At 33.3% G+C, this 13,770-nt stretch overlaps 1 protein-coding gene across 1 annotated transcript; it reads left to right on the plus strand.

Annotated features, from left to right (window-relative positions):
* Nucleotides 1-3,322: 3,322 nt before the first annotated feature.
* On the plus strand, nt 3,323-13,637 carry LOC306880982 (RNA-binding Raly-like protein; the record flags this gene model as incomplete). Its single annotated transcript, XM_079434776.1, has 6 exons — nt 3,323-3,581; nt 10,358-10,430; nt 10,555-10,602; nt 11,679-11,833; nt 12,353-12,466; nt 13,477-13,637. Exons 1-6 carry the CDS (start codon nt 3,326-3,328, stop codon nt 13,635-13,637), a joined length of 807 nt encoding a protein of 268 aa, XP_079290902.1. The 5' UTR covers nt 3,323-3,325.
* Nucleotides 13,638-13,770: the final 133 nt, after the last annotated feature.

A 13,770-nucleotide genomic window follows, 5' to 3' on the forward strand; every position in this document is an offset into this window, starting at 1 on the left:
TGTGGACATAAAAAAACTGATTTGAGTTGGTAATTTTACAAATCTTACCTGTATGTAAAAAAATAAAGTCTGTTGCAATGATCAACAAAAGAATCAGACACAAGATAAACAATTTATAACTAGCTATTAAAATGTATGTACATTAATGAATGAGATGTTTTTAATAGAGAATGGAGATGGCTTGATGCCACATTTATTTGATTTTGATGGTCACATTCATTCACCCATAACCAATAAATCTAGGAGAAGTGTGAAGTACTGTAGAGAGTGTTTGAATGGGGAATGTGTAGTAGAATAACAGACTGTGCGAGAGCTCAGTGGAGCTGGTGAAGTGGTGGAGTTTGAAAGGGAATAGAAATGTCAAGTCCAGTCACAATGCCAGAGCTCTGCCATGCCTGTCAACCTGAGAGAATGAGGTGAGGTTATTGTTAACACAGAGAAGCAAAAGGTGTTCATGCATCAGTGATTCGGTAGGAATGATGAGAGCAGGATGCTGGTGTTGCTGAGGATCAGTCTCACTGATGAAATAGTTCTTTTGTTTCTAGTGTATTGAATGGTAGATTTGATATAAAGGAATCTGAGAAAGTTGCATTGTTCCTTCTCTATAAAAATGAAACACGTTCCTTAATCTCAAATAGTTCTTTTCTAATAGCTTAAATATTTATTTTAGTCATGAACTTGGTTTACTAGTAGTCAGAAGTTGGTATTGAGGGGAGGGGCATCCTCATTCTAAAGAGCATTTGATTGGATAAAAAGCTGGAGGGTGCAGAATGAGTCATGAATCTTTTATTTTGTTTTACTGGAATGAAAAACTGTTTATTTAGTTAACTTTTAGCATAAATACTACTGTTCAAACATTTGGGGTCAGTAAAAAAAAAAAAAAACACTTTAAAGATAAATAATTGTATTCAGCAAGGATGCATGGGTATGGGTCGCCATAATTGGCCACACATCACTTCACTTCACTTTCACTTTCACTTCACTTTCACAATCAACATACGTATTAAAATAATTTCTGAAGGATCATGTGACACTGAAGACTGGAGTAATGGCTGCTGAAAATTCAGCTTTGCCCACAATGGAATAAATTATATTTTAAAAATTATATAAAAATATTAATTTTATACAGTTATTTTAAATTGTATTAATATTTCAAATAAATTCAGCCTTGTTAATCATTGGAGGCTTCTTTCAAAAACAATAAAAAAATCTTACTGACCCCTATCTTGTGTATGAAGCTTTAAAGCTAACGGACTTGGACTAAATGCAACAAAATTCCAATTTTGATGTCATAATTTTAGATGAAAGTGGATGTTTGACTTTTGAAACAGTCTCACTATGTGTGTTTTATTTTGAGTAAATTTGTAAATCTTATATAGAACAAGGCTCTCCAACACTGTAAAAAAAAAAAAAGTTGAGCCAACTTAAAATTTTAAGGCAACCAGCTTCAGCAGATTTTTTAGTTTTTTCAACTTGTTGTTTTAAGTTTATACAACAAAAAGTTGAGAATCTCCTACAAAAATAAGTTGAGAGAACTCAAAAATCTGCTGAAGCTGGTTGCCTTTAAATTGTAAGTTGGCTCAACTTTTTTTTTTTTTTTTACAGTGAAGGGATCTCTCCAAAGCGATCCTGAAGACTCAGATCCAACCCTGCTCCACTACACCTGCCTGTAATTTTCAAGCAACCATGAACACATTCATTAGCTTGTTCAGATGTGTTTGTCATAAAGCATATGTTAACTAAACCCTTGAAAACAATGATTTTGCTCTATTGGTTATATTTACATTTAATACATGCAAGAGATTCCTGAAGAAACACTTTGTTATCACTTGCAGTGACAGACAAGAGAAGCCTTATATCAGAAGCTTTTTTTGAGTGTGAACTTCACACGTCTCAGCATTCTTGCACTCTAGTGCTCCTCACAGCTCATCCTGACTGGTGTCTTCTCTGGTGTCAAGCCTAGTGATGCCACATCAGCCAGATGTATAGGCTCTGCATACATGAAAAGTGTGTTTAAAAAATATTCTGACTGGATCACGGGATCACCTTATATAAATAGCGCAAAAAAAAAGCAATAGTTTGTTTTGGGAGGAGGGTGTGAATGGGTGGAGTAGGTACAGTATCTGAAAATAACTTTCTTTCTTGATCATAAACTTTTATGTCTATTGCTATGGAGATGGGATAGGAATTGAACAGGTACATGTAATGAATGAGTCTGCAGAAACTCCATTGTATAACTCAATACATGTACTACACATGTACTTTGAAACTAAGTCAGCTCCCTTTTTATAATGTAAATATAAATAATAGTTATTAGATTGTTTTGTGTATCTTTTCACATCTTTTCAATGAAATTATGATATACACTGTGTATGCAAAGCAATATTCTATACATAGTCTATAGACAGAATGGAATAGAACGTTCAAAAATCTTAGTGTTAAAGCAACTGTATTTGCAATTAAGATGACTGGGAAAAAATTCCCAGTTAAACTAATTAACTCTATGTCATTTTTCCCTTTTTTCCCTTGCTTGACATATCAGTTTCAAAATCATTCTGAAGGTACACTGACTTCTAATAAGCAAAATGGCTTATTTATTTTTTGTACAGCTATTCACTGTAATTATGACAGTGCTATATATAACAGTAAATTCCACTCAACTGTAGGGGCTCCAAACATCAGCAGCCAATGTGCATGCTGCTCAACATTCAAATACTCGACTAGTGCTTGTTGTAACCCTCCACCTTCCCCAGCTCCACCTGTATAGATCTGCTGTGGGGTGATTTCATGCATGTTATACATGGGGGTTACTTCATATATGTTATATGTGCAGCAGCAGTATTTCCTACATGCTCACAGCAGCATGTCTGTGGATGTCTTGGAAGTGGGAAGTCTTGGTACTTGCTCTGCCGCTGCAGCAGCAGTGTAGCACACTGTAAAAAATAAATAGAAAAAGTACTGGCAGCTCATTACACACAACATTATTCATTAATTTTACGGACATTTCTTTTAACTCTAAAACACAATACAATGCAGTATAAAATTCAAAATACTGGTAAAACTGGAAAAAATCCTTCAAATCATGACATAGTGCCCTATTTTTACAGATTTTTTTTAGAGTGCAGATCTATACCGAGACCAAAAACATTAACATTGCCATGAATCTTACCATGCTAAACTCTCAGAGAGTTGTCAGGACAGAGATACTTTAATTACATTTAAAAAAGAGTTCTAGTGCTTTGTGTTGTATGGAAAAAAAGTAAATGTTAAGGATTTTTCTTTAATATATATATTTTTATGTGTGTTTCAGGACATCCTGAGAAGGATGACTGGGAAAACTCAAACCAGCAATATAACAAACAAGACAGATCCTCGCTCATTGAATTCCAGAGTGTTCATTGGTAACCTCAACACTGCTGTGGTCAAGAAAACTGACATTGAGCTCATTTTTGCCAAGTATGGGAAGATTACCGGCTGCTCTGTGCACAAGGGCTTTGCTTTCGTCCAGTATGCCTGCGAGAGGAACGCTCGATCGGCTGTGGCTGGTGAGAACACCAGGGTGCTGGCTGGACAGACCTTAGGTAAGTGAAATTTATTTATCTTTCTATTTATGGAAATGACTGACTATTTATGTAAATGAGTCAAACAGGTGATTTCAATTAAAATGAGGAGGAAGGTAGAAAAAGCACAGCAGGAGAAAATGAGAAAAGGACAGAAAGACGTGAGATCTACAGAGACAGTTGATCTTAGGTCATAGCCGTTCCCATGGCTACCTTGTAAATATTCATCATCCTCTATTAAAAATGAAACTCCTGCTGTCAATGTTGCAGCAGTGGTTTGAGTTGAACTCCGATGGGTCTTTTGTGCTGGACTGATTTTTCTTAAAGGGGACCTATTATGCTTCTTTTTACAATATGTAAAATAAGTCTCTGACATCCCCCGAGTGTGTATGTGAAGTTTTAGCTCAAAATACTCCAAAGATACATTTTTATAGCTTGTTAAAATTGCCACTTTTAGGGTGTGAGCCAAAACACTCTGTATTTGAGTATGTTGCTTTAATGCAAATGAGCTGGTGCTCCCGGAGAAGAAGGCGGAGCTTCAAGAGCTCAAGCTCCGGCATTAGTCAGTCATCTGATTGTACTGTGCATAATAATTCGCCTTTGTGAATTACACAGACGAGGAGCATGGCGGGATAAAAATAACAACATAGCTGGTCTCATGCACGGCATGCTATCACAAAGTCCCACTCGTGATTATGAGCTCAACAAACTCAAGCAATCGACTCACATTGCTTTCATATGCAACTTTTAACCACCACATTCCTATTCACGATCATTCATGAAGGCAGCCCCATTGGTAGCTTTAGCATCATTAGCCTTACAAAGTGCCAAGAAGCTCTTTCAGCAGAGCAATTTGGAAAACAAACGCGTGAAATCCATGTATCATTCGTCCTTTCCATTTTCAATTGATAAATGAAAATCAAAAAATGAAAATCTGATTGGTTTTTTTGTTATTTGATTTTGAATCAGAAACGAAAAATGAAAATTGTCTTGTATTTCATATTTTAAAATTTCGTTTTGGATCAAAAATACAAAATTGAAAAGAGTCAATATTTGTATATTTGTAGCAATAGCCAACAATACATTGTATGGGTCAAAATTATTGCATTTTTTTATGTCAAAAATCATTAGGATATTAAGTAAAGATCATGTTCCATGAAGATATTTTGTAAATTTCCTACCATAAATATATCAAAACTTTGTTTTTATTATTTGTAATCTGCATTGCTAAGAATTTAATTTGGACAATTTTAAAGGCAACAATTTTCTCAATATTTAGATTTTTTTGTACCCTCAGATTCCAGATTTTCAAATAGTTGTATCCCAAATATATCCTACCCTATCAAACTATACATCAATGGAAAGCTTATTTATTCAGTTTACAGATTATGTAAAAATCTCAACAAAAAAAAAGTGACCCTTATGACTGGTTTTGTGGTCCATGGTCACATATGTACACAAATAGTGCATGGAGAAGGAAGTCTGTTCTTAATAAGTGCATTTGATTATGGAGTTTCATTAATTTAATTGTTTACAATGCTATATGTTTAATGACAGAATGTGATGCAGTGTGCAATTTTTGCAGTGTTTTTTCAAAAGATCTAAATGTAATTTTACTGAATGAAAATAGACCAGTCAACCACTAGATGGCAATATAAATATACCATAGACATCCATGGCACTGCAGTGGCAAAGACAAATCATAACAAACGCTAATTGTGGAAGATTTATTCATAATTATTGACCCCATTCAATTCATGCAGATTGCTTTTACTCTAAAGTATGGAAGAATCTAAAAGTACTCCAGAAAAAGTACTAAAATCTAATAAAAAACACCATTTGATATTTGTCTGATTATTTGAAGAACATGCACATATGAATAAACCATATTGTGTCAAATTTAAGATTTGTGTAAGCTTCAGAAGAGAATGAGTCAGATATAGAACCTTACATTTCACAATTTAGAATCTCCCAGAGCTCAGTATAAGACTTTGCAATTATTATTTTCTTTAGCTTGTCTTAAAAAGCTTTTATAAGAATATCAGTGTCATGTGTATTCATGTCACTTCAATTAGTTGTTCTATATCTGAAACCGTCTGACAGATATGAAGGCATCACAATGTCTTCAGTTTCAGAGCCTGTCCTTAATTCAAAGGAAAAAGCATATTCCTGCATGAATAGCCTCTGGTCTTATAATGTCAATAACTACCAAGAATTTTCAAATGAATGACAGCAGCTGTGGGATGCTGTTCTTTTGATGTACAACATGATCTAAGGTCAGAGACAATCTGAGACTATCTGTAATCTGTAAACTGTTTGTATTTATACCATACATTTATCCATATTGTATGTTTAGAAAAGATATGTATGTTCTTATACAGTATATATGGTAGATAAACACAAATTTTTTTTCGTAAATAATGATTTATTTATTTATTTAATCTGTTTGTATTGATGCAAAACAGTATTTATTGGGTTCTGATTCGATTTTTTTCATATTTTTATTGCATATTTGTCAACACCCCCGCTATGTGTCAGTGGTACAGTCTGGAACGGTGCATGCCTGTATGCTGAACTCTATTTAGTCAGTCTCTCACTGTGTCACTACGGTGAAGTGAGTTCAAGGGAAAGGAATCATTTATTCATCAAGATATAGCACACACAACCTAATGGACATGTACAGAAGAACAATGCATAAAGGGAAGCGGAATCAGAGATGTAAGTATTTTACAGACAAATAAGTTCCATATTTCAAGTGCTTTTAATACTTGATTTATAACAGAATCAATAAAATATAAATATTTATAATAATACTTTTGCAGTTTTGTAAATTAAAATGAACATATTTAGTAAATGTTAGTACTTACATAATATTATTGTTCTGTTTTTCTTGTTTGATATATAAAATCTGTTTAAGTATTAATAAATACATTCAATAAATGCAATTAAAACATGAAATATTTGTTTGTAATTAATCGCAGGGGAACTCCTGTGGAAAGCATCTTCTAAATGACAAGTAAACAAATGTACTTATATGTTGTAAAAAATGAGAAAATATGCAGCTGTTTCCTTAAGGAGTTAGTTCTACTTGATCTCAAATGAAAAAAATATTTGGTGCAACCTAATATGATTATTACATATACAATATTAAAATACTATTATATTTTTTAATATAATCATATGCAATAATGAATATCATAAAATAACATTATTTACAATAAAAAAACAATATATATTTTCAATATGAAATATATTTTTAAGATTATAAATCCTTTCTTTCTTTCTTTCTTTCTTTCTTTCTTTCTTTCTTTCTTTCTTTCTTTCTTTCTTTCTTTCTTTCTTTCTACAACGTTTTGGTCAACCTTGCTGAAAGCTTTCAAACAGGAAAATATTCTTGTACTAGTTAACAAATTGTGACCTGTCTGAAATGATAACCTGCCTTTAATTTTTGTCAGAGGGTTCAGTATATGTTCTCCACATTAGAGTACAGGACATCACCTTTTTTTCTCCTTGACTACAGAATTTTCATACTCACATCATACTTTCATACTCATAATCACCCCACATTTTCATACTCTTTGACTTACTCCAGAAGATTTGAAATGCAGATTTGAACAGGCCAAGTAGTCAAAAAATAAATTACTAATTAGACAGTTTCAGAAACACAATTTCCTAAACCCCAAAAGCTGTTACATTTGAATGCGAGTTGCATCTGTTCATGATGAGCCTCCATGTTTTGTGTGTGTCTAATCAAAGACGGCACATCAAAGTTACAACGCAAAGTTTTGTAGCTGTGCACACACAAGACTCCAGGGATAATAAGCGGCACTGAAAATGAATATGATGTCCTCAAGTGTACAAACCATTCCAGACAATTGCAAATATCAGTCACCGAATTACATCATGCCACAAAGGAATGAATAAAGGAAGTGAAAGAGATGTTTGATAAGTAGGTCATGTATGGAAAACACTCATTAGTGAAAGAGATACATCAAATATCAGAGGTGTCTGAATAATATTCATAGGCTACTAACTAAAACAGAACTATATGAAGTATGTGTCTACAAAGTGATTTTCTTTGAAAACAAATAAAGTCATTGAAGTTCTTTCTTGCTTAGTCAGGTATCTTGAGTCACTTTGTTTACTGAGGTTTATCAGAACAACAGATATTTCATTTAGAGTTTGGCATTCAGGCACAAGTTTAGGCACAAGACTTCAGTTATGTCTCATCATAAGAATCACTCAGAAAACTCTTTTAAGCTGACAGCCAGACACATTGACATTAAGCAGAGGTCAACACTAAGAGAAATGCCAATCTTCTCTCTACGCTAAGCCTGACAGACCTTTGAGAGAACAGTATACTGAGTAGAGGGGGAGGCCCATCGGTAAACTCAGATTAAATTATTGATATGGCTCCATGTCTGAAATATGGTGGTATTTTAGATGTTCGGCACATATCGAGTGAAATGTCTGGCGTGTCGTGGGACCATCCACTGATTATTGGATGATTCAGCCTGTTTTGGATCATATTGTCTCCCAAGAAACCATTATAAAGATCTCACAAAACCATTATTGAGAATTTAAATTACTTGCTTCCTCATTAATGTCTTCAAAGAGACTCAATCGTTCCTGTAACTCAAACAGTGGAGAATTAAACTATAGCGTCAACTGTTTCATTTGCCAGGAAATGCATGAACTAAAAAAATGTATGGCTTGAATGCAACATAAATGGATCTTGATAAAAGTGTGTGCCAAATGTATTAATGTAAATCAGTACAGATTAACCATTGTGTCATCGTTCATCATCTGAAAGTTCATTGTGATCAAACGAATGATGACTTCCTTTTGAACATCAAACACAAAACAATTTTTGACCCTATTCAGTTCATGAACTTTTTGATGCAGATTACTTTACCTCAGAAGTATACGAGAACCTAGAAATACTCGAGCAGAATATTAAACCTTCTGATATTTGCTTGACTACAAAAAAATGTATTGTGTCAAAAGTAATAAAAATCTTTTAAAAAACATAATAAACATATTTATAAATTTATAATATTTATAATAATATTGCATAATATAATATATTTGGATAAAGGCGTCTGCTAAATGACACTTTAAATATAATAATATATAATAATTTTTAAATAATTTTTTTTAACCAAATGTTTTTTGCTTGAGTAAATGATGACAGAATTTTCATTTTTGTATCAATTACCCCTTTACGTTTCTCTAACATTTTAGACAACAACATCAAATACATGAAGATATCCTTTGAACCTCAAACACTTTGAGTCAACGTAATTACATTAATTTGAAGAGAACTTCTTTTTTAAAAAAAGCTTTTGTGTTAATGTCAAACTAATGATTATGTTTTCATGGAAAATGTCTGCTCTCATCGCAGAAGGTTAGCTGTAATTAGAAACTGCTAATTAAAGAGGATGAAACAAACCTGATCTTCCCAATCAACTGTTTTCCCACTTGCTTCTCAATTGCTATGTTTGAATGTATTATTCAATATATTCATTCAAATGTTTTGAAACTTCAATCTCATAAATATATTCCAAGCGTGACTGTCTCCATTTGAAAGGTCTGTATATGCTTCCATAATGAATTTGGCTCAGTCAGGCACAGACTATTCTAAACTCTGAAAGTGCACTACTTTTCTTCACAGATTTAGTGCTTTGTTTTGTGTTTCATCAGAGTGAAGGCTGAAATTGCTTGTAAATGTCTTAAAGCCCCGAATTGTGATTTAGTCAGGCACTCAAGCAGCCCCGTCCTTCTGGATAACGTGCCGGGTGACCTTGAAAGGCACTCAGGAGTGATTGTGCATTGTGTGTGTGTGTGTGTGTGTGTGTTGAGGCTGTTGCTCTGATAGCATCTCTTTTTCTGATGAGAGAGATGAGATCCATCAGTCATTTATTCTGTGGCATAATGCCTATGCACTTTCTCAGGGCGCAGAGGCTTTTCTAAGTCCACACTGTAAAAAAATAAGTGTAATTCTAACTGTACAATTTTGTAAAAACGCTACTGTTAATAGGTTAACAGTAAATTCCCATACTATATACAGGGAAAAACTGTAAAAGATCTAACCAGACATTTCATGTAATTTTACAGTAAAATGCTGTTAATTGTACAGTTTTTAGAAGTAAAAATAAGAAATCAATGTATAATTTACAGTCAAAAACTGTAAACTCATATTCCCAGAATTACCTGCATGACACTCCACATTTGAAAGTATTTTGTTTAAATAATCATGTTTTTTAAATAGATTTTGTTATCCGTTATGTACATTTGGGCTTTCTGTTACATCTTCTGTTGTTTAATGAAAGGTTATTGCATTATTTAAGTATCGTGTGTGTTACCATGATGGTGTTTTGTGTTTGCATGAATGAGTGCACCTTCTATATATTAGTATATACTTCTGCTTGTGGCAAAGCTGGTCATGTGGCTTTCTCTTTTAGCACCTGCATTATTATGGTGGTTGTCAGTATGTTAAAGGTATCAAAACAGATTTTAGTGTTGTTGAATTTAGTGGTATACATTCAAATTTCCTTGTTTGTAAATTAAAAATTTTTACTGAACAAGTTTTGTTCTGTAAATGTGTTTACAGTTTTTCTGTATTTTTTACAAAATGATTCTGGTAACCACAGCTGCCAAAATTATTTAGTAAAAACTGCAGAATTTTTTTTAACAGTGCATTCACCGGCCATTGTTAGTCATTCATTTGAAGGAGACTATGATTTAAAGGGAAAGCGTATACTGTTTTTGTACAATGTCCTTTGCTCTTCCCACAGACATTAACATGGCTGGAGAACCACGTCCTTACAGGCCAAAAGTGGGATCCACGCGACCTTTCTCCTTACACAGGTGAACCACATAAATTGAAAAAAAGAAAAAAACAATCTGTATTTTTTTCCATTGTGATCAGTAGATATGAAAAGATTGAAATAACATTTTTCTCATCTTTTTTATTTGTCTATTTATTTATAAGTGGCTATGAATTTGATTATGATTTCTACAGGGATGATTTCTATACCAGGTATGTATATGCATTCACTTATGCAAATGCATGAATTCAAAGCTAATCATTTTATACAGTTACATTGGTGTTTTAGATCTTTTCTTACAGGAGCTTTGTAATAAGTTTTGTTAATTAATTTTTTAGTTAAGATCCACCTTGTCTTGTATGACCTTTTCTCTGTCATGAAAAACTGAGGTAAGTAAAATAAAAGCTAAAAAGCAGAGGAAGAGCTTCCCCTAATAACCATAATTAATGTCATTTTATTGGTTTGACTTCGATCCTTTGCTCAGGCTAATGATGAGCAGTCCTCTCCCGTGAGACATTAGCTGAATGTCAGAAAGCTGCTGGGTCGTTAACTGAGCAGCGCAGACACGCCGGTCATCTTGCCTCTGACATTTTCATGTGTTTGCTTTCACTCCTCATTTGGCAGAGCTGAGTTTTATACATCTCCATGGAAAATATGTGTGCTAATGAGCAAAATTCCTTCAGTGAGGTTATTTCAAAATATGCAGGTAAAAGCTATTTATGCTCATCAAGTGTTATCTCAGAGGAGAGGGACTAAAAAATTATCTTGCTCTTTTGCATGTAGACTAAGATATTCTCTTTATATTATATCTAGCTTAAAGTGTAAATGATACTATTTTACATTTTAATAACAATAACAATAATAATAAAAATAATAATTGAGTGACATTTAACAAAAACAAAATCAACAAGAAATTCTTAATGTGTATATAGTATACAAAAGTTTGGAGTTTTTTATTTTTATTTTATTTTAGTTTCTTATGCTCAAAAGGCTGAACTTATTTGATCGAAATGCAGTAATATACAGTAATATTTTGAAATATTATTACAATTTAAAATAATTGCTTTCTGTTGCTTTCTGTTTCTATTTTATCAGTCTTCGGTGTCACATGATCCTTCAGAAATCATTCTAATATGATGATTTGATGCTCAAGAAACATTTCTTATTATTATCAATATTGAAAATTGCGGTGCCTAATATGTTTAATAAAATAAAACCGTGAGACACTTTTTAATGATGAATAATAATAATTATAATATATAAAATATTTGTCTATTTTTCTTTTCAGAATTTTTGACATTCATGGGAGATTAGCACCATCCCATCGGGCTATGATACCTATCAAGCATTCCCGTTTGGTTGCACTGTCAACACGCAGGACAAAAAACTCTTTCCAGCCAAAGATGTCCACCTGCTCTTCTTATCGAAGAACGCTGTCTTCAGGTTCCTTATGCTCTATGGGTTTGTCCATCATTCAATTTGTCAAGTCAATTTGTGTCATATCATTTCAATTTCCATTATCATATTTTTAGCACCTAGAACACTCTTAAAAATAAAGGTTCTTTATTGGCATCAATGGTTCCACAAAGAACCTTTACCATCCATGGAACCTTTTTATTCCACAAAAGGTTCTTTACAGTGGAAGACGGTTCTTAAGATTATTTTTTTTAAATGGTTCTTTTAAGAACTGTTCATTGAAAGGTTCTTTGGGGAACTAAACCTGGCTCTTATATGGCATCGCTGTGGAACCCTCCTTTTGGAACCGTTTTTTTTCTAAGAGTGTGTAATCATGCACCTTTAATAACCTGGAATTTGACATAACATGTCCATACAGTTTATAATCTATTTCCAACCATAACCATTTTAAAACTAAAAATATTATATTACAGCAATGAGTTGATAAAATCAGAGTGATATACTGTATATTCATCCTCATCATTGTTTGTCTGTTTTTAATCCAAGTGAAATCCGATCAGCTTCTGACAATCAAACAAGAATTGTCCCAGATAAAGATTAAGATCGACTCCTTACTGGGAAGGCTAGAGAAGATTGAACAGAAGCAGTTAGCAGAAGCAGGTAAGAGGATGAAATAAACATTGCTGTCAGGGTAGAGGCCATGTTGGCAGGAGGTAGATTAAAAACACTTGTCTTCATCACTTTCAATGTCAGTGCAGGAAATCGAAAACAGCACCACTCGTGTCTTCACACACACACACACACACACACACACACACACCAAAAAACTTGGACTAGGAGAGGAAACATCCACATACCTGTGTTAGTTTGCAGCTGTGATTGCCAGAATGTAATAAATAGTACAATTTATTATACCAGCCTCCTGAAGTACTAAAATGTACTGAAATGTACCTTTTGTACCTGTAAGGTATTTTGTACCTTTATAATATGATGACCACCAAAAAAACACAGGTGGTCATGGGAAAGCCGCATAATGAATCAAAACTCATCACAAGTAGCTTTTCCACAAACTGAGGTAAACATATAAGGTGCACAGCGTCTTACATCCAAATACAAAACACTACTATGGTAACAAACATGACATTAAACTAATGGAATAAACTTTAATTTAACAACATAAGACGTAACAAAACCCTAATGTACAAGAAACATACAAAAAACGTTAGTACTAAAAACTAAGTACTAAAAAACGAACATACTAAAAAAACGTTTTTTTTATTTTTTATTATTTAAATAAAAAACATCAAATATGCAGTATCTCACAGGTAAATCTGGCAATTGTCAAAATGTCATTTTTTTTTCTCTGTAAATTATAAAATGACTTGTTCTTTTTCATATCTAAAAACTGTAAATGTAACAGTATTTATTATAAAATGACACTAAATGGCCCGTTAGATTGATTGATTGATTAATTAATTATTTTTTACTATATAGAGTAAGGGAATTTACCATAAACTAACAGGTTTTCACTATAGCATATTTACAGTCTATTACCATTAAACTTACAGTAATTTCTACAGTTTACATTTTCTTTAAATATTCAGCTGTTGGCCGCACTTTAATCTCATTATCTCATTCACCTTTCTGTCCGTGATCTCAATATTGTGTAGACGCCCACAGGAAGCACGAGAAGGCCTATCAATCTCTCTATAGTGAGACAGAAGAGGATGTGGATCAGGAACATCAGGAAGCGGGATCTTGGGAAGTGACTGATGAAGGTGATGACGGATATAATGACAGGGCTTACAGTGAACTGGTGAGCTGTCATTGAACTTATCTGAAATGTCATTTGCTTTTATTTGATATCAGCAAGACCCATTTGCATAGGATATAATTGTCTGTGTGTGTGTGTGTGTGTGTGTTAAATCCCAGACAGAATACCACATATCTGATGTAGACAACTG

Source organism: Barbus barbus, assembly GCF_936440315.1.
Source record: "Barbus barbus genome assembly, chromosome: 15".
NCBI lineage: Eukaryota > Metazoa > Chordata > Actinopteri > Cypriniformes > Cyprinidae > Barbus > Barbus barbus.